The following is an 18250-nucleotide window of genomic DNA, read 5'->3' on the forward strand; positions in this document are numbered from 1 at the left end:
ATAAAACTAAAATTATGTTCTCACAAATTCTGATTTTAAGTATGAATATGATTTGTAGAAGCGGAAAGTATGCTTTAGAAGTAATTATAGCTGTAATTTTTTTTTGGTAAAATGTTAAGATTATTATACCAAGGTTTTTCAATTTTTTTACAGAAGAACATAGAAACTAAGTAGCAGAAGTACAATAACGAAACTAAACATAGCACCTAAAGCAGTGAAACTTAAATAAAAGAAGATGGGTCCAAAGAGGGACCGACATTAACGTTGCAGTGACAGACCTATGCAAAGACATGAGCGGAACGAGCTCTTAGTTGCCGCGAGCCGGAGAGAAAGGCGCCCTCATACCTTGAAGCACCGGGTCCTACAGCTTCCAAGAAACTCTCTCATCAACACCTTCACAAAGAATCAAGCGTCTCGCATCCGCAAGCCTATCCAACATCACACCACCGGCAGCACGAGAAGGAGTCCACAACCGGCGATGCCGTCGTTCAGGACTAGAGACCGGAGATTGCTGCCTCCATGGTTGTTCGTTTTGTCACATGGTTGTTCGTTTTGTGTGATGCGTGCACTGGGTAAACTGTTATCTTGTAGTCTCTGGAGCTTATTCTACAAGAACGAGATAGTATATATCTGCAAAACTTGTATGTGAAATATGTTGGTAAATGGTAAACACAATAGCTTAGTGATGATGCAAATAATTTTAAAAAAACTTTCGGCACTCTAGTTTGGTTCTAGCTTCCTCTGCAGTCTTTGTATAGTTTATGCATGGTGTGCCCGTTTAAAGTGAATTAATTACAGAGAGTCAGAAACACAAGTCAGGTATGTTTTGACTATGGACTTGATAATTAGTTGAGAACGAATAAAGTGTCTCTCTACACTTGTAAAGCAGCCATGCATGCATGGGGATGGTACAAATCTCCGGCTCAGTGATATATTATATATTAACCATCCGCTCTTAATTTGCGGCTTGTTGGACTCGTCGTGTGATGTGTGCTAACCACTAATCAAAATATTTGTACTGTGGTTCGGTTATTTATGGACTATATATGGTATGGAAACTGATGATTTGTATCATTTAGTTATGTTCTTTCACCTTAATTGTTGAGATAGAAAATTGATTCTCAGTTGTTGAGATAGAAAGTTAGATATGTGTTCCTATTAAAACTGCAGTGATAATATTGCCTAAAGCATCTCCAACCCCACTCCATATTTATTCCTAAAGTAAAGGTTCACAACAAAATAGTTATAGTTGATGAGAGTTACTTTGAAAACAAAAAAAGAAAAAATGGAGTGAGAAATGGAGTAATCCTTTTATTTTTTGTTCATTACTCCATTTCTCATTCTATTTTCTCAATTTTGGAGTAAAATATGGAGTGGGGTTGGAGATGCCCTAAGACATCAACATCTAGAGAAAATAAAACAACCTTTTAGAAAGTAAGATCTGTTCCGTATGGACTTGCAATGATAGTTTATTCTGAAACTGAGCCAACTTTTTTTAAAGTAAGAAAATTTGAAACATATTGATGTTTTTTCTTCTTTCTTTTCACCTTTTCAGTGATGTTCTTACGCCTAAAGTGACAAAAATAAATTAATAATTAACATGTGGAAAACATCACAAATATTTTACTGTTTTCTTTCCTCAACTTTTAATTGACTCGTTTCTATAAGCAATTCCACTGTCTTTCGGAGCTGTTAGGTGTGAAGCCCATCGTATTTATTTACAACAAAAACGTGAAGGCCATCGACCATCGTATTGGGATTTCTTTTTCAGATACCTATCAAATAGATATCGACGAAATTGCATGATTCTTAATCTAAGAAACCAAATCTTTATATTTTATGTTGTTCAAGTCTCACGATTGGCTAGAGGATGTTAATAAATATAAAGGATCCTCCTCCACAACTTTAAAGATTTTGCTTTCTAGATTTGGTCCAGAAAGGCTTCACTAATCACGGCCAATCTAAAAAATTCGTAAAGAATTTAAATTAAAAAAACGAAAGAAAGAAATACATTACTTTATTTTGAACTTTACTATATTACTTTTGTTGCATGATTAAAAAACCTGTAAAGAGACATGTTAGTTTTATCCCAAAAAAATTAACATGTTTTATTATTAACATGTTAGTTTTTAGAAGTATATCACCCAAAATGACCTAAATGTTGGTTATCTACCTAATTGACCCTACATTAAATGGGGAAAATCGGTACAGAAAGAATCATATAACGTGTCTTGTCCAAGTCTAATTTCTATTTTATAGGGCTTGTACTTAATTAAGGATCTATTATATACGTTTATACTTTATTTACCTTATCTATTCAGAAAATATAATTGCTAATTCATGTCGACGACATAATATATATGCATGATTCTATTTAGTTTGAAACCAAATCTTGTGTTGTACTGCCTATCCTCTCGTAATTGGATAGAAGATGTTTTTTTTTTTTTGTCAACCGGATAGAAGATGTTAAAATAGAGACATAAAGGATCTTCTTCCACTCCAATAATTTATCCATATTTTTATTTGGGAAATCTGTTTTTTTAGAGCAAAAAAAAGGTAACTATGTCCCTTTAGACTAATCTGTACTACTTTATGTCCTATTAGACTAATTTTTTCGAAAATGGCAGTAATGCCCTTAAAATTGTAATTTTTTTAAAAAGATAAATAATGAGTTCGACAAGCGGGATCGATCGATCCAGCTTTACAAGTTACAGTGGATCGATCGATCCCGATAATTATTCAGAACAAAAAAACGCGAAATATATACTGATCGACCTGGTCCATTTCACTCGATCGGCGAAGGTCGATTCTTTACAGATCGACCGATCCACTAAGGATAGATCGATCGATCCCGTGCCCAGGAAAGAATCCCAAATCGATTTTTTTTGGTTTTGTATGATTATATCCGGGTTGATTCCCACTTGATTTGAACCGACTAAGCATGATTTCAACTCTTTAAACTCGATTTCTCTGGGACGAAATCCTTAATTTCCCATTCACGAACAAAGGGGGAGAAAATCAAATTCTCACCCAAACTCGATTTGTCGTTTTTTTTTGTTCTTTTTCGTTTTTTTTTTTTAAAAAAAAAAAAAATCGATTTTTAAAAAAAATATAAAAGTGAATATTCTCAAATATTTTGTTTCCATATTTTTAGGAACTGATTTCTTATCCGTAGAATACAACTAATATGTAGAAATCAATTTCTACAGTTTTGTAGAATTATAGTAATTTTTAGAATTTGATTTCTACATGTTTTAGATTTATAGTAAATCTGTAGAAGTCGGTTTCTACATGTTTTAGAATTAGATTAATGTGTAGATTTTGATTTCTAAGAACTTTAGAATGGTAGGTTAAGCGCGGAATGTGTATTCTACATATTTGTAGAATACTCCTATTTACGTAGATCACGTATTCTAAACATTGTAGATTCAATGAAAAAAGTAGATTTCGTTTTCTACTTCGTAGAATGTCATTTCTACTTTTTTTAGAACATAATCTGAAATTTATAATTTTAACTTTTTTATAACTGGAAAATATACCATTAAGTTCATATAGGTATTTTAACAAATGTTACTATTTTTCCAAATTTTTTTTGTTTGTAAAACTATTTATTAAAATTATTTTCATAAATATTAAAGGATATTATAGGAAAATATGACACAAAATATAGATTAGTCTAAAGGGACATAGTTACTATTTTTTTGCTCTAAAAAAACAGTTTTCCCTTTTTATTTTATCTCAAGATTTTGTCCAAAAGCAAATGAGATTCACAAATCACACAATGGTCCACTAAACAGAGTGCATTTACTACATAAAAATCAATTTAAAATAGAGGAACTTAACTGAAAACGATGCAACAGTTAATGAATTGACCATTTTGTCGAAAACAATTTCTTTATTCAGAGAAACTTGACATTATGTAGTACTAATAAACTAATAATGTATCAAAATAAATAAAGAATCAACAAAACTACCAGAATATATCAACATAATACTTATAACTTGAGCATAGTTTAAAGTTATCCTGTCACTAAGTGTATTGGAATTTAGTAGAGCATCAATGCAATATCTATATTTGAATGCAAAGATCACTTCTCTATTTTTTTATCAAAGAAAGAGATTACCTCTCTAAGTGATTATTTTTGAATGGATTAGATTAATTGGTCGAACTTAGGGGACTGAATAGTCTGAATATACAATAACATCTTACTAATATAGAAATAAAATGAAAAACGAAGATAATCTTGTGAGAGGTAATTACTGAAAGAAGGAGGAAAATTCCAGGTCAAGAGAGAGAGAGTGGTCGCTGTCGGATTGAAAGAAACAGACCAAACAAAGATCTTTGAAATCTTAAAAAAGATTCGGTGCCCAAAGATTTTGACCTTCAAGACATAAAAGATTTACTATTACATGTGTTTTTTTTCTGACACTTGACCCAACTTAAGATTTTGTTTCCTCTTCAAAGATCTCACCAGCAACATCTGATCTTCCGTATCTCTCTACTGCAACCCCACCTTTTATATCAATGTCACTTTTTTCCCCTTCTTCCTCCATCACATCACATTGATTTCTGAAGTTTTTTTCTTTCTCTTTAAACCAAAGCTTCTTCTTCCTCGTTTTCTTTAAAAACCAGTCTTCATTCTTTTCTGAGTTAGAGAGAAATGGCTGTTGGTGAGGTCATGAGGATGGAGGTTCCCACCGGCGGAGATCTGACTGTTAGTTCGCCTGACCTACATGTTCTAGCTGTCGACGATAGTATTGTGGATCGTAAAGTCATCGAGAGGTTGCTAAGAATCTCTTCTTGCAAAGGTAAACTATACACAGCACCACAACAATTTTATGTTTCTCTGTTTTTATCTCTTTGCCTAATAGTTTCTGTTTTTATTTCAGTGACGACTGTAGAGAGTGGGACTAGGGCTTTGCAGTATCTTGGCTTAGATGGAAACACAGGAGCTTCTGATCTTAAGGTACAGATCTTTTTGGTTACTGAGAAATCCTCTAAGGAAAGAAAGAGAGACCCTATGCAACTTTTGCTCTTGCTTCTTGTCTGAAAAAATAAATAAAATAAAAAGACTATTTAGTAATTAGTTTGTTAGGTGACTTAGGTCTGATATTTTGTTGTTGTTGAAGTTATTTATTAATAGTTATGTGTGATCTTTCTTATTACAGGATTTGAAGGTGAATTTGATAGTGACTGATTACTCAATGCCAGGACTAACAGGATATGATCTTCTCAAGAAGATTAAGGTAATAATTAATTAATTAGTAATAGATTTTGATTTTTCACGTATGAGAAAAAAAACTTGAATAAATGTTCTCCAATGTTGATACAAGTATATATTGATAATGTGCAGGAATCTTCTACATTCAGAGAAATACCCGTAGTGATCATGTCATCTGAGAACATCTTAACTCGTATAGAACAGTAAGTGATTCTGTAAATGTGTAACAATACAAAGTAGATCATATTTTATCTACCCTGTGATATAAACTAAGTGACTTATCTTCTCTATTTTTTCAGATGTTTGAAGGAAGGAGCAGAGGATTTCCTTTTAAAACCGGTGAAGCTTGCAGATGTAAAGCGAATAAAACAACTTATAATGAGAAATGAAGCAGAAGACCACAGAACCTTGAGCCATTCTAACAAGAGAAAGCTTGGAGAAGATGTTGATACATCACCATCATCAAGTCATGATTATTCCTCTGTCAAGGACTTTCCATCTTCAAAACGAATGAAGTCAGAATCTGACATTTTTTCTCCTTTTATTTGAAATACATAGAGCCAAGGCCTTAGCTAGCATTGTCTGTTAATATTCCACAACTAAGTTTTTTTGTTCATGCCTTTTTGTTTTGTGGTCAATACAAAGACTGTGTTTCTGGTTTTATTATCTTGTAAGGACTCAACTACTTCCTCCAGATTCTGGCGAGGTTTTGGTGTACTACACATTGACTGTGTATGCCATTTCTCTCATGTAGATGATCAGATACCTGAGAACTTTGTGATCTTGATCAGATACACATTGACTGTGTATGGCATTTTATACTATCTTAATACATCTCTCTCATGTAGTTGATCAGATACCTGAGAACTTAGTCTTGCTCTCCCAAAGAAAGTTACATGGAGATTCCTTCTAAGGCATAGTCTCGGAAGCTGCTTCGTTATGCTATTCAAGGTTCCACTTTCGGAATAACCTTCATCATCTCACAAACATACCACTGAGCTGAAGGGAGAATGATAAGATGGAGAGAAGAGAAAACTAGAGGAAGGAGCATTATAATATGGTTAACTAATGTTTTAAAGAAAAAAGTCTAAAAAAAAAATCAAAAAGCTCTCCAAAAAACGTTCTCTGATCGAAACTTATTTAAATCTCCGTCACCGACTCCGGTGGTTCGCCGCTACCGGAGTCGCCCTTCTCCTTTCCTATTTTTCTTTTTTGCTTCTCTTCCATCTCCTAGCTACCTTCCGATATGCTTGTTCTTGTGGGGTTCGCTCTTCCAAGCCCTAGATCCGGCCAGATCTGAGGTACGGCAGTTGCAGGTTCCTGGAGGCACGGCGAGGAGGTGAGGCAGGTGAAGGAGGTTGAGTCGGCTCTTAGGGTGGGGAAAGATTGGTTCGGCGGTTTTGTAGATCTAGATCTGCTTGTTCGGTCGTCTTTTCCAGAAGTGGCAGCACGTGAGCTAAGGAGCTTCCTCTTCTCGGATCTGTTCCTCGGGTTTGTAGTCGGAGTGGGGTGGTGGTTCGTTTGCGGTATCCTCGCCTTGGCGTCTTGGCTATGGAGCTTCTCTTGACTCCACCCAAGGTGGGTGTCGGGGTCTATTCTCCGGTGGCGCGTCTCAGTGGCTACCTTGGTTTCGTGTGTTGGCTGGTGTGTCTCTGTCGACGGCGCGTGGGGGGTTCTCTGGCTGGTAAAGGCACGTGGAGTCGTCTATGGCTCTAGCGTCGGCTAGTCGAAGACCTTCCTCTGCCTTTGGATTTCTTCAGTTCTCGGTTTCTTCGTGTAGGAAGACCTGATTGAGATTTTCGAGGCTTCTCTTCAGGTTTACTTTGGGTCTACTGGCCTCGGTTCCGTGCCTCTGACCTGGTACTTTGCAGGCACGGTCTCGGCGGTTGGAAGATGATTCGTTTCTCTGGTTCTCAGAGGCGTAACGTGCGGTTGAGTTTGGGTTTCTACGGTCATGAGGAGACCTTCACTTCACCGGTGGCGGCGTTGTTGAGTGTTGCCATCCCAGTGGCGATTTTGATCGTCAGGTTACTCTCTTTCTCTTCCATTGTAGGTCCCGGAGTTTTCTTATCAGTGGTGCGGCTGTGACTTCAACCCGCTTTTGTATAGCTTTTTGAGAGTAGTCGCTTCCTTGCTGACTTTGTGTCGGTCTGTGGAGATGTTGTGTAAGCCTGGTGGTCTCGTTACTATTGTTGCGGCATCTGCGGGTTTCTTGGTTGTGGTTTGCTGTTTAGTTTGTTGAGCTGTAGGAGGATGTAGTAAGGCTTCGGTGTGTGGAGATGCGGCTTTCCTTTATTTGTGGGCTCCTGCTATTAAGCTTCCTTGTTTCTGGTTCTGAGAGGAGATGCGACTCCTCTTTGTTTGTGAGTTCCTGCTATTAAGCTCGGGTGATCGTTTCTGGTTCCGAGTGGAGATGCGACTCCTTCTTCTTGTGAGTTCCTGCTATTAAGCTCAGGTGATCGTTATTCTGAAGTGGAGATGCGGCTCTTCTTTGCGAGTGAGCTCCTGCTATTAAGCCCCGTTAGCTTGTGTTGTCTTGGCGTTAGTCCCATCTTGGTCCTTCGTTTTTGCTGCCATTTGAATCAGCTTCCTATGTGTTCGCAATCGGTTAGCACCCTCCTAGTGTTCTTGTATGTGTTAGCCTTGGTCGAACCTCTTCTCCGGGAATACAGTCTTTATCGCTAATTCTCTAGGTGGATGCTTACAAGTTGAAGTTTGGAGAATTACTGATTATCGTTTGTTTCCATGTTTTTATCTTTTTTTGCCGTGGAATCAATTATCCTAGGTTCTACAATTTGTTAACAACAGTCTGTAAAACCTCTTGTTCATTTTTCGAAATGATATTTACATTTTTAGCAAAAAAAAATATGGTTAACTATCAGCAAATATAAATGCGAGAATATCTTGAGTAATCCATATTGATTATTATATGCTTAATTACGGACAAAAATATATGATATAAATGCGGATTTTTTAAAGTAATCCACATTAACTGAATTATAAGAGAGATGCAATATTTTAATTTTGGAGTAAATTATAAGAGCGTTGTAAAATTGTGAAATTTCATGCAAGAAGATTAACTAAAACAAACGAAATCGGTCGAAAACAAAACAGTTCTTATTTGTTTTCACTTTTATATTGAACCATAATATCAATTGTATATAATATAGCGAGAATATATTTTGGAGGATTAAAACAAAAGATTGGGAGGATATAAGATTTATGAGAATATATCGCATATGACAGAATTTGAAGAATTTTTAGATGAATAACTAAATTACAATGATACAAAAAGTAATATAACATACAAAGTAAGAGCATTTTCAAAATAGCAGTCATGTTTTAATAGTGTCGATGATCATAAAAGGAAAATTGACTTTCTAAAAGGTTTGAGAAGTTATGAGAAAAGCAAAGTAGTTGGAAAAAAAACTTATATAGTCAAAATTAAACGGAAATTATATCAACAAAAAGGAAAGTAACAACAAAACCTAAATAAATTAGGTTTCAAAGATCCTCCTAGACTAAGAAATTGGTATTGTACCCCTATAAATACCCCGCCCGTATTAAACTCTACAATTCATCACTGCAATCAAACAGAACAAAGCAAAAACCCTAAGAAACTATAGATATCGTTTTTCATTATGAGATCCAGAGGCGACTTGTATTTCAGGCATGAGATCGACCGTAACCCTTCAGCCTCGGATGCTGGCACATTCAAAGCATGCGCAACCATGGTCACATGGCACGAGGACATGGAAGATTCTGAAACAACATTCTCGTTTACGTTGTCGGCGGAGGACGTCATCGAACGGCAAGGACTTGCCAACAAAATACAAGAACTAGATGAGCTATTCATGGAAGCTGCTTTCCCTCAAGAAGATAATTTGCTTTTGTTGACCCAAGAAGCCTATCATTGTTTCATTGAAGTGATTTCCTCAAGTGATTATAGCAGAGATTGTGCTGTGTCTCTGTGGTTTACTTTTCGTGTTTGGCGTTCTCCTCCTCCTCTTCCTCCTTCAGTTGATGAATTTGAGGATGATGATGATGATGATGATGAGGCGACCAATAGTAATATTCCAATCAGGGCAGCAAGCAAGCTCGCCATCAAGTCCTTAACCAAGAAAATATACAACAAATGTGACTCTCTTGCCATTGACAGTTGCACTATTTGTTTGGAAGAGTTTAAGAGTGGAGTCAATGTTGTCGAGTTACCCTGTGGACATGAATTTGATGATGCATGTATCGGACACTGGTTCGAGACCAATCACATTTGTCCATTGTGTCGTTTCGAGTTGCCTCGTGAGCATCATTGAAGATATTGAAAATTAGGTTATTCAATTTTCATAAAGTATGTTGACAAAAATAAAACACTGTTACATGTTTTCATATTTTCGCTTTTTTTCTTCCCGTAAAACTATGCACTTGATTCGATTTCGCTTAATATAATGGAATGCATCCACTGTTCTTCGGCTTTTGTCAACCATGATGCTCATAAAAAAATATTTTGGTTAAGTGAACTTAAGGGCAAAGCTCATTCATTTTTTAGATGAGTCTTGTCGTAAGATGAGGAACATCAACTGAAATTGTTAGCTAAGGTTTTGCCTCCATCACCTAAATTATGTTAACCATGCTTCCTTTACACATAAACTAGGGTTTTAAATTCGTTATTCTACAATTTTGATAGAACTAACAAAGACACCTTTTTACTAATATTAATGGTATATTTAGAACAAAAAACACACTTGATTTTATGATAATTTCAAGGTGTTTCTCAAAAATTCTCCAAACCATAAATATGATTGAAAATGATTCAAACACTAAGTGGTTTATTATATAGTATATCCTTTATATATTAGTAGAAAAACATTTAAAAAGTTGTAACACGTTGTTGTTTGTAATAATTACTATAATATATGTTTGATTATAAAAGGAATTAGAAGGTGAGCACTTCAAATTTACAAGAACAAAAAAAATCAAATTAAAAAACATGTATATAAAAAAGCCAAGTGAATGAATAGTTTCAAAATATACAAGGAGAATGAAAATGTTTAATGTTCAATATTTGTTAGTGGTTTTGTTATACTTGTCCTTGACCCAACGAAAACCAACTGCAGAGCCAGTCTTAAGCTTTTTAAAACCCGAAAAAGCCACAGCTTTTGTCTTATCTAGTCCATGTCCAAATTTCTCCTTGTACTTAGCGGTGTATGAGTTCGAGGCAGTGCCACCTCCACCGCTTCTGACGACGGCGGTGCCGCTGTTGTCCCACTGGTCAGCCCACATGATGCTACGTAGGATGGGATTCTTTTTAATTTTTACAAAATTTAAGTTATAACTATCTAAAAGATCCTCAATCAATATATAAGGGATGTTTTGAATAGGTCCAAAAGTGTAATATCACCTATTATAAGCAGAGTCGTGTATTGATTAGACTAATAATCATTTAATTTTGTATTGTTATTCTATTAATAGATAACTGATGGTAGTTTAATATGACATTGGTTTAGTTATATTAGCAAGGTTGGTTTAGTTTAAGTAGTTCTTTTTGTCAACTAGTTTAAGTAGTTAGTTTACATTTCTTAAGTAGTCTGTTATATTATTGTAACATTTATGAAAGAATCCAAAATTTAAATGACAACTTCTATCATTAAATAAAATAGATTTTAAACTAATAAATTAGATTTTGTTTAAAAATATTTTCAATCTTTGCGTGGGTGCAAATCTTGTATATTTTAAATTACAAGTTGAATAAAACTGGATTTGAAAGTGCATTGTAAATTTTATGTTTAAATAATAGATGATCTATTATTTTATAAAATTAAATTAAATTTCAGATTGAATAAACCACCCACAATAACATCCAAGGAAAACGAATTTTAGCTTTGGGTCCAATCTGAAATAAAATTATTATATAATGATAACTGTAGCAACTATAAATTGTGATATTTTAACTTAGGATTCATGCTTATACATTTTGAAGAAGATATCATTTTAAAATACTTTGTTTTGGTTCAAATGCTTTGGAGGCCCGCAAGGAAAGGTACATTGACATCTATAGTACTGAGGACTACCTCCCGAGCGATCACAGTAGGCAGTTGCAAGATTTCCATAATTGTTGTAGCACTTGATTCTGCAATTCACGCAATTCGTTCCAATAACCGCCACACATGTTCGTCCCCCCATATTCTGCGAAACTATATCATGCAAGGTCGGTTTTAACTTTAAGTAAATAAAATTTGTTCAGACTTTTTTTTTTGCTTAATAAGTTGTTCAGATTTGAGAGATATCAAAACCCGGAACTATAACATAAGATCATATATTAGCTAATGAAGAAAAAATACAGTTAATCATTTTCGAATATTTCTATGAGTAAACCACAAATAGTAAATATAGTTAAGGCTAATATAACAATAAATTAAAAATCTACAACATTTGAAGTATGTACCATAGATTTGAACAGAAAATAAAGTAATTTTTGTGATAGAAAATGTTGAATATATTATTTTGAATAAAACATTAGATAAATGTACACCTGAAAGAAACATCACAAGGAAGATGATGGGGACAACAAGTGAAGAAGTCGCTTTAGCCATCTTTGCTTTTTCTCTATTATTTTTTTGCTTCTAGTATATTGAATAGAATACTGATAGATCTTTGAAATGAAGAGACTATGAAAAGTTATAGAATATATAGGTGACCAAAAATTTTAAAGTATAATGAATTTAGTGTCCCAAATATTTCTTTCTTTTAATCACATATTGACTTATTTTTTACAGACATTTTTTTTCTTTTTTTCATAGATTTGTTTCATTTAACCACATATTGACTCCACAAATTTGTTTCTTATATAAGAGTCACAGTTAGACCATTTAATTAGTAACTTACCAAATTAACCTAAATATATTATTAATTTTGGGATTAATGTAAATAAGGTTAATATCTAAATATTTTGGGATTAACTTTTTAATGTGCTGTTACATTTTTAAATAAAAAAAATAACAAGTGGATAATAATATATGAATAGTAAAATTTCATTAAAAAAAATTTCCATCACTAAATATAAAATTTTCAAACTAATATTATATACAAAAACTGAATTTAATATATAACATATATTTTTATAAATTATTTTATGTTTTAAATATTACTTTTAAAGATAAAATATACCCGTGCAAGTGCGCATGTTTAACTCTAGTATTTATTATTTTCAAAAATTTTATCCCAAAAACATTTTGACCGAAAATTTATTTATGACAGATTTATTTGGTTTCTCACATTTTTTTCTTTTTTACCATATATTTATATCTTTTTATTTCCAAAAGACGTATTTAGTTTCACATATTTGTTTACTTTGACCCCACATTTACAATCCAACATATTTGTTATCTTTTGACCCTATATTTACAACAACAAAAAAAAAACTGTAGTTAGCCACAAAATTAGCTACACAATTTCTCTGTTGTGTTATAATAATATACACAAACATTTCATACTCTAAAGCGTGTTTCTGTGGTCACTGGTCAACAGAGCCGGGATTGACTTTGACTGGCCCTCAAGCTGTCACAATAATTTTGGCCCATTTTAAAAAAAAAAATTGTTAGGAAAATATAAATGAAGCACTTGGTTTCGAACTTGCAACATGTATAACTCTAAAATGAATCATTACCAGCACTGCTATCAGAGTTTTTTTGATACTTATTGTCCCTTAAGTAAATATTTTAAAGTTAGAAGCACATGCTTGACAATTGATATGCTTTGTATCAGGCCCGGCCCTGCTGGCCAAACCTTGTGTTCGTGAACAACAATGAATTCTTTTGATTTGCTTCTTTATTTTATTTATTTTTACTAATCATCAACCATCTTGTGAAAGCTTGGCCGGAAGGTTACATATTACTGTAACATTAGTATGTTTCGTTTATTGAGGAAGCTTCTTCAAGTTCTCTCTCCCCAAGCAACCGAGCAAAACGAATGCTTAAAGGAATCTAAATAAACGACTCAAAACTAGCCTTTTCCATTAGTCTATAAGCTGACAATGTGTATTGATGTTAACAATCTTACTACTTCAGCTAACTTCGCTAATCAACCATTCAGAGAGATCAAATGCAACTGATGATAGAATAGGACCTTCCATGATTACTTGCGACTCAAGAAACATCATCACTTTGGTTCTCCTGCGACAGTATCTTCTCTGTGAATGGTAAAAGCTGCGCCGCCAACAAAGAATAGATGGTCAAAACATTGCTGTCACAGCTAGAAGAAACAAACATTAAGTTTAGATTTACTAACCTGACGAGCGACCTGAGCAACACGACGACTATCACGAGATGATGATTCAGTGTTGAAGGAGTCCAAGTACACATTGTCTTTCTCTCCAGTCTTTTGTCTTCTGTTTCTGCTCTCATCGTCTTCTTGCGAGGAGGAGCTTCCTCCTTCAGGGCTAATGCTGCCGCTTCTTTCATCCTTCTTACGCTTCCTCTTGACTGTGAACTGGACATACTCTTTCTCTGAAGGCGACAAAGATGTAGTCAGTAGCTCCTTCTCTTCCGCATTAGGACAATCTCCTTTTTCTAACGCATCAGCATCTCTGCGTCTGGTCAGTATGGAAGGAAGAGTATGGTTGCAAGGATCTTTATTCTCTTTATAAGAACACCTGTTGATACTCATATCTCTGTCGCTCGAATGTGGTTTGATGATCCCACTAGCCACAACCGTTCTCTCGTGGTTACTAGAGTCCTCACACGCTAAAGAAACCACTTCATTTATTGGCTTGTTTTCCTCCTCGTTGCTTTGATGACTATTTATCAATTTCTCAAGCTGGTATCGAGACTCTCGCAGCTCCATCCTTAGCTCTCCAACTATATCTTCAGCTTCTCCGAGTTGAGCTTCAAGTTCTTCAATCTTTTGCTGCTTGCTTAAAGACATCATCTCTGCCTCTTTGACCTTTATTATCAATTAAGTACATAAGAGAAACCATTCTCAATGACACTTTCAATGCAGCAAAACAAAACACTATCAAGGATCTAATTAAAGCTCAGAAATGACAAAAAAGCAAGAACTCAATAAAACAATAAAGATTAAGCATTGTAACTATTACCTTGGAATCATACATCTGCTTAAGCCTTAGACAAGTACGAAGAGCCTCGTCTCTAACCGCCACAAGCTCCTGCTGATACCCACGAGCCCTCCTCTCCGAAACCATCACACGTGCCGCCGCTTCCTTGGCCGTGTTCAGTATCGTATCCGCGTAAGCCTTCTTCAATGCGGTTAATCTCTGCTAAATAAACAAAAATGAACCAATTCAAATTGCAAACAACCCAGAAAAGACAGGACAAAACCCACATCCGAAAACACTGATTCAGATCAAAACACATGAATCCATAAACGAAATCAGAGACAATAACAATCCTTTGTAAGAGAGAAACAGAGAAAGTAGAAAACTTTTGTTTTTTTTTTTTTCAATTCGGCGGAGAGTTAGGGTTTAAAGATTGGATTTTTTTACCTCTGGGTCAGTCATTAGGTCTTCTGAGAATGCGGTTGCGGAGAGGTTTTTTTTTTTTTTTTTGTCCCCGACAGAAGTCGCGAAGAAGAAGAAAGGAACGAATGAAAAAGAAAAAAGGTGGTTTGGTGTTTTTTTTCTTTCTCCCCTTTGTGTTTTGTTTGTTGCCTTTTGCTTTCCAGAATCTGTCTGTTAGGAACTGAAAGAGATCTTAATTACTTTCTTACCCCTTTTACGGGAACCCCCAACTTCTCTCGTCCTTCTCTTTACACTTTCTGTAAAACGACGATGCGGTTTCCCGGTTTGCCCGTTGCTATATTTTTTCCAATGAAAAGAAGAAAAAAACCAGAAAACCAAACAAAATTCTATAAAGTATATATTATTTTTCGTATGTACATACTAGAAACCATTTATTAAAATCCTTGGTCAGAATTATGCTAGGCGCTAGTCAGACAACGATTCCAAACCTATCGAATTACCAAAAAATTAGGGATTAATGGGAATTAGTTTTAATTATTATTTTATTTATTAAAATATTTGAATTAAATATATAATATAAATATATTAGAATGTAATAGGTTTTTATATGTTATTATTGAAAATTATATTTATTAGTTTAACAAAAGTTAATTGTTAGCATAAGTGAATGTCTTATTTTATTTTTTTATTAAAGTATGTTTATATAGACAATAATATATGCATAAACAACTAAATATGCGGTGGTGTTTGAAGATGACTATGGTGTATAAGGTTATGTGTTTGAACATCGGATATGTCATATTTAATTTTAAACAAATTTTTTATAACTAAAAACACACATGAAGTAAAGTTCCACATCGGTAAAGTATAAGAATGAAAGCTGATGAAAATAGGCGGTCAGAGTTATTTTCATAGCTTGCAACTGGGTTTCAAAATAAGTCCAATAGTCCAAATTTTATCCGGTTTAGACGGTTAAAAATTGGTTTAACAGTGATTAATTGGTTGATTGTCTAATTAATCAGTCGACTGAGTAGTTGCACCGCATTGGACTAGGCGTCCGCGTTTTTGAATAGAAATTTAAACTATATTAATTTAACACTCACATGATTAATTTCATAAATTTTCATTTATACACTTGGACAAGTCATATATAAAATTATTTTACTGTTTATTTTTTCTGGATCAACTCTAACAGTGGTCAACCTTGTTATTACAAAAAAAAATACAAAATTTTGTTTTTGACCAAAAAAAAAAAGAATACAAAATTTTGATAGGTTAAAACCATCTTGTGTTTATGTTTTCTGAACGCTAGTTAGCATGACCATACATCGGTCCAAATAAACACTTATTGATGAGTGTTTAGGCTGCCTTAGTGGTAAAAAAAAAAGACTATACCAACCACTGCCAATTCCGTATCAGAATTCTCTTACAATAACCTACTCTTATCTTTTAGATACTTAAGATACTTTTGAGGATAAGCCACAGTTATCTTCTTCTGCTATAGATAATCCATATTATATGGTGATATGTTGTTAACATATAGAAAATGGTTTCATAATCTTTTGACAAGTGTTTTTGATCAGTGTAATATGTTATAATGTATTCTAAAACTTGGTATGAGTCATTGTTGTCTTATTGTTGCTGTGTGTGGGGAACAGCCTATGTTCTTATGATGCTCTCTGAAACTCATAAAAGGGCTTGGGCTTGTCAAATGGGGAGTGCAACATCATCTTTTTTTAAGAAATTCCTGATTGAACAAATATTATTTTTGTTAAGTTCCATAATGTGCTCACTCATGATCCACGCTCTTCTAAAATTCTAACTTAAGGAAAGTCACAAACTCATGCAAATTGGCTAAAGCTAAATTAAAAGGAGAAAAGTCATCTTTTTAGTGGCTTTAAACAACTTTTTAACTTCATCTTTGTGTGCAACCAACAAAAGGCTAATGGTGGTGGCTTTCATTCCTGGCCAATATTTGTGCTTTTCCTTTCCTTTTTCCTTTTCCATGAAAATCTTTGATTATTAATAAATTAGGAGACTTATTTGTATATTTTTAACATCCATGTTGTTGAACCCCATGTCTAAACTTGAATAGAGTGATCATGACACCACGTTAGAAGTAAAAACCACCAGAATAAAAGTAAACCTCTTTAGATAAATATTCCTATTTGGTTTAGAACACTAATTTATGGGAAATAACGTTTTAGAAAAAAGGAAAAACAAGTTAATAACTCTTGAGTTAAAAACATATAACTCTTTATGAAACTTACACAATGTTTTTTTTTCTTCATAACTCCGATTTATAAAAAAAAACATTATGTTACTCTTTTCTTTTTTTCTTGCATAGTGTTAACGCATTTTATATTTAGTACTAGTTAGTACACTGAAAATAGCGCTTGCATCATTAGGGACTCCAAAATTGCCAAGTCTCATGAGCACTAAAAAGTGTATAAATTTGGTTTAGAATATCTAGGTTGAATTTCTAACAAAACAAATTGATCACATCGATTATGAGTACAATAATTCCTATAAAAATTTATATTTTATTTATTTATTTAAAAAAGTCCAAACCTATTCAGCATCACCATTCTACAGAAGTTGTGAGTCCATTTCTTTCTTCATTTTATATGAAAGAATGTGGTTAAGCTCAGTTTGTATAAGTTTATTTTTATAAGATAAAAATCATAAATCCGGCTCTCAAATTAATTAATCTGTTAAAATTTAATTAATTAGTCGATTTAATCGATTATTAATTTAAAAGTATGAACCCATAGTTTTAGTTTGCGATGTGAGGAGATTCATATTTTGGTCATTCTTCTAATCAATAATTACATATAGTTTTAAGTAAACAACTTGCAAGATAAGTTACAACTTAAAAAGGCAATTGATGGGCAAACAAGAAAAGAATGGACACATATTAAAGTAGATCAAGATGTCATGTGCGTCCAGTGGCCCCATGTTGTCATCAACATATTTTGATGCCACAAACTGGAATATCCTTCTCATCAGTCTATCATTCTGGTTAGAATTTCAATATATATCAGGACAAATGTTTCAATCAAAGAGATTGGAGGATTTAATTGGATTGGATATATCATATGAGGATGAGACTGAGACGAAGTATTCTTCTAACTGACTTGGGTTTTTGAGGCAACAAATCATACAAGCAACAAAAGGTTAACTTAAACAAGAAATGATTTTAAAAGGTAAATCACGTTGGATGTAATTGGGAATCGCACTGGGTTGACCAGATTCGTCTAATACTAACATCACATTATAAAAGAGTACTTAAAAAAGCTGGAACAATATTATATGAAACAGTGAAAATATCGGCAAATTTTCATTCTGACAAACCATATATCATAAGACTAATGGCTACAAATAAAAGAGCCATTATACACAACTGGTTTTCTTTTCTGGATACTTTACAATATTAAACACGTTCATACTGTTTATACATTGAAAAGATTGAAGATCTACCATTAAAAATCATAATTAAACTCTAACAATAGAATTTCATGCGCATTACGGCATATGTCATTTACCAACTTTTCTC

At 33.8% G+C, this 18250-nt stretch overlaps 3 protein-coding genes and 1 long non-coding RNA gene across 5 annotated transcripts; 2 read left to right on the forward strand and 2 right to left on the reverse strand.

Moving 5' to 3' along the window:
• The first annotated feature begins 4290 nt into the window (after positions 1-4290).
• On the forward strand, positions 4291-5885 carry LOC111199848 (two-component response regulator ARR7-like). Its single transcript, XM_022690314.2, has 5 exons — positions 4291-4809; positions 4891-4967; positions 5170-5247; positions 5355-5425; positions 5522-5885. The coding sequence occupies exons 1-5, from the start codon at positions 4662-4664 to the stop codon at positions 5769-5771; spliced, it is 624 nt and encodes a 207-aa protein (XP_022546035.2). The 5' UTR covers positions 4291-4661; the 3' UTR covers positions 5772-5885.
• A 222-nt stretch (positions 5886-6107) lies between these two features.
• Positions 6108-10115, forward strand: LOC106431826. The gene has a single exon (XM_013872650.3). It carries the CDS (start codon positions 8864-8866, stop codon positions 9533-9535), a length of 672 nt encoding a protein of 223 aa, XP_013728104.3. The 5' UTR covers positions 6108-8863; the 3' UTR covers positions 9536-10115.
• Positions 10116-10997: 882 nt separating this feature from the next.
• LOC125577159 lies at positions 10998-11861 on the reverse strand. The gene is made up of 2 exons (XR_007315477.1): positions 11752-11861; positions 10998-11413 (listed from the first exon to the last, which is right to left on the reverse strand). It is a non-coding gene; the product is annotated as an uncharacterized LOC125577159 (long non-coding RNA).
• Positions 11862-13206: 1345 nt separating this feature from the next.
• Positions 13207-15035, reverse strand: LOC106361969. 2 transcript variants are annotated; one of them, XM_013801782.3, is made up of 4 exons: positions 14719-15035; positions 14314-14493; positions 13506-14159; positions 13207-13423 (listed from the first exon to the last, which is right to left on the reverse strand). In XM_013801782.3, exons 1-4 carry the CDS (start codon positions 14731-14733, stop codon positions 13364-13366), a joined length of 909 nt encoding a protein of 302 aa, XP_013657236.2. In that variant the 5' UTR covers positions 14734-15035; the 3' UTR covers positions 13207-13363. The 2 variants fall into 2 exon arrangements, with proteins under 2 accessions (XP_013657236.2, XP_013657237.2); XM_013801783.3 differs by having other exon boundaries at positions 14314-14490; positions 14719-15028.
• Between the last annotated feature and the right edge of the window lie 3215 nt (positions 15036-18250).

The sequence above is a fragment of the Brassica napus genome, chromosome A8 (genome assembly GCF_020379485.1).
Source record: "Brassica napus cultivar Da-Ae chromosome A8, Da-Ae, whole genome shotgun sequence".
In the NCBI taxonomy this organism is placed as follows: Eukaryota; Viridiplantae; Streptophyta; class Magnoliopsida; order Brassicales; family Brassicaceae; genus Brassica; species Brassica napus.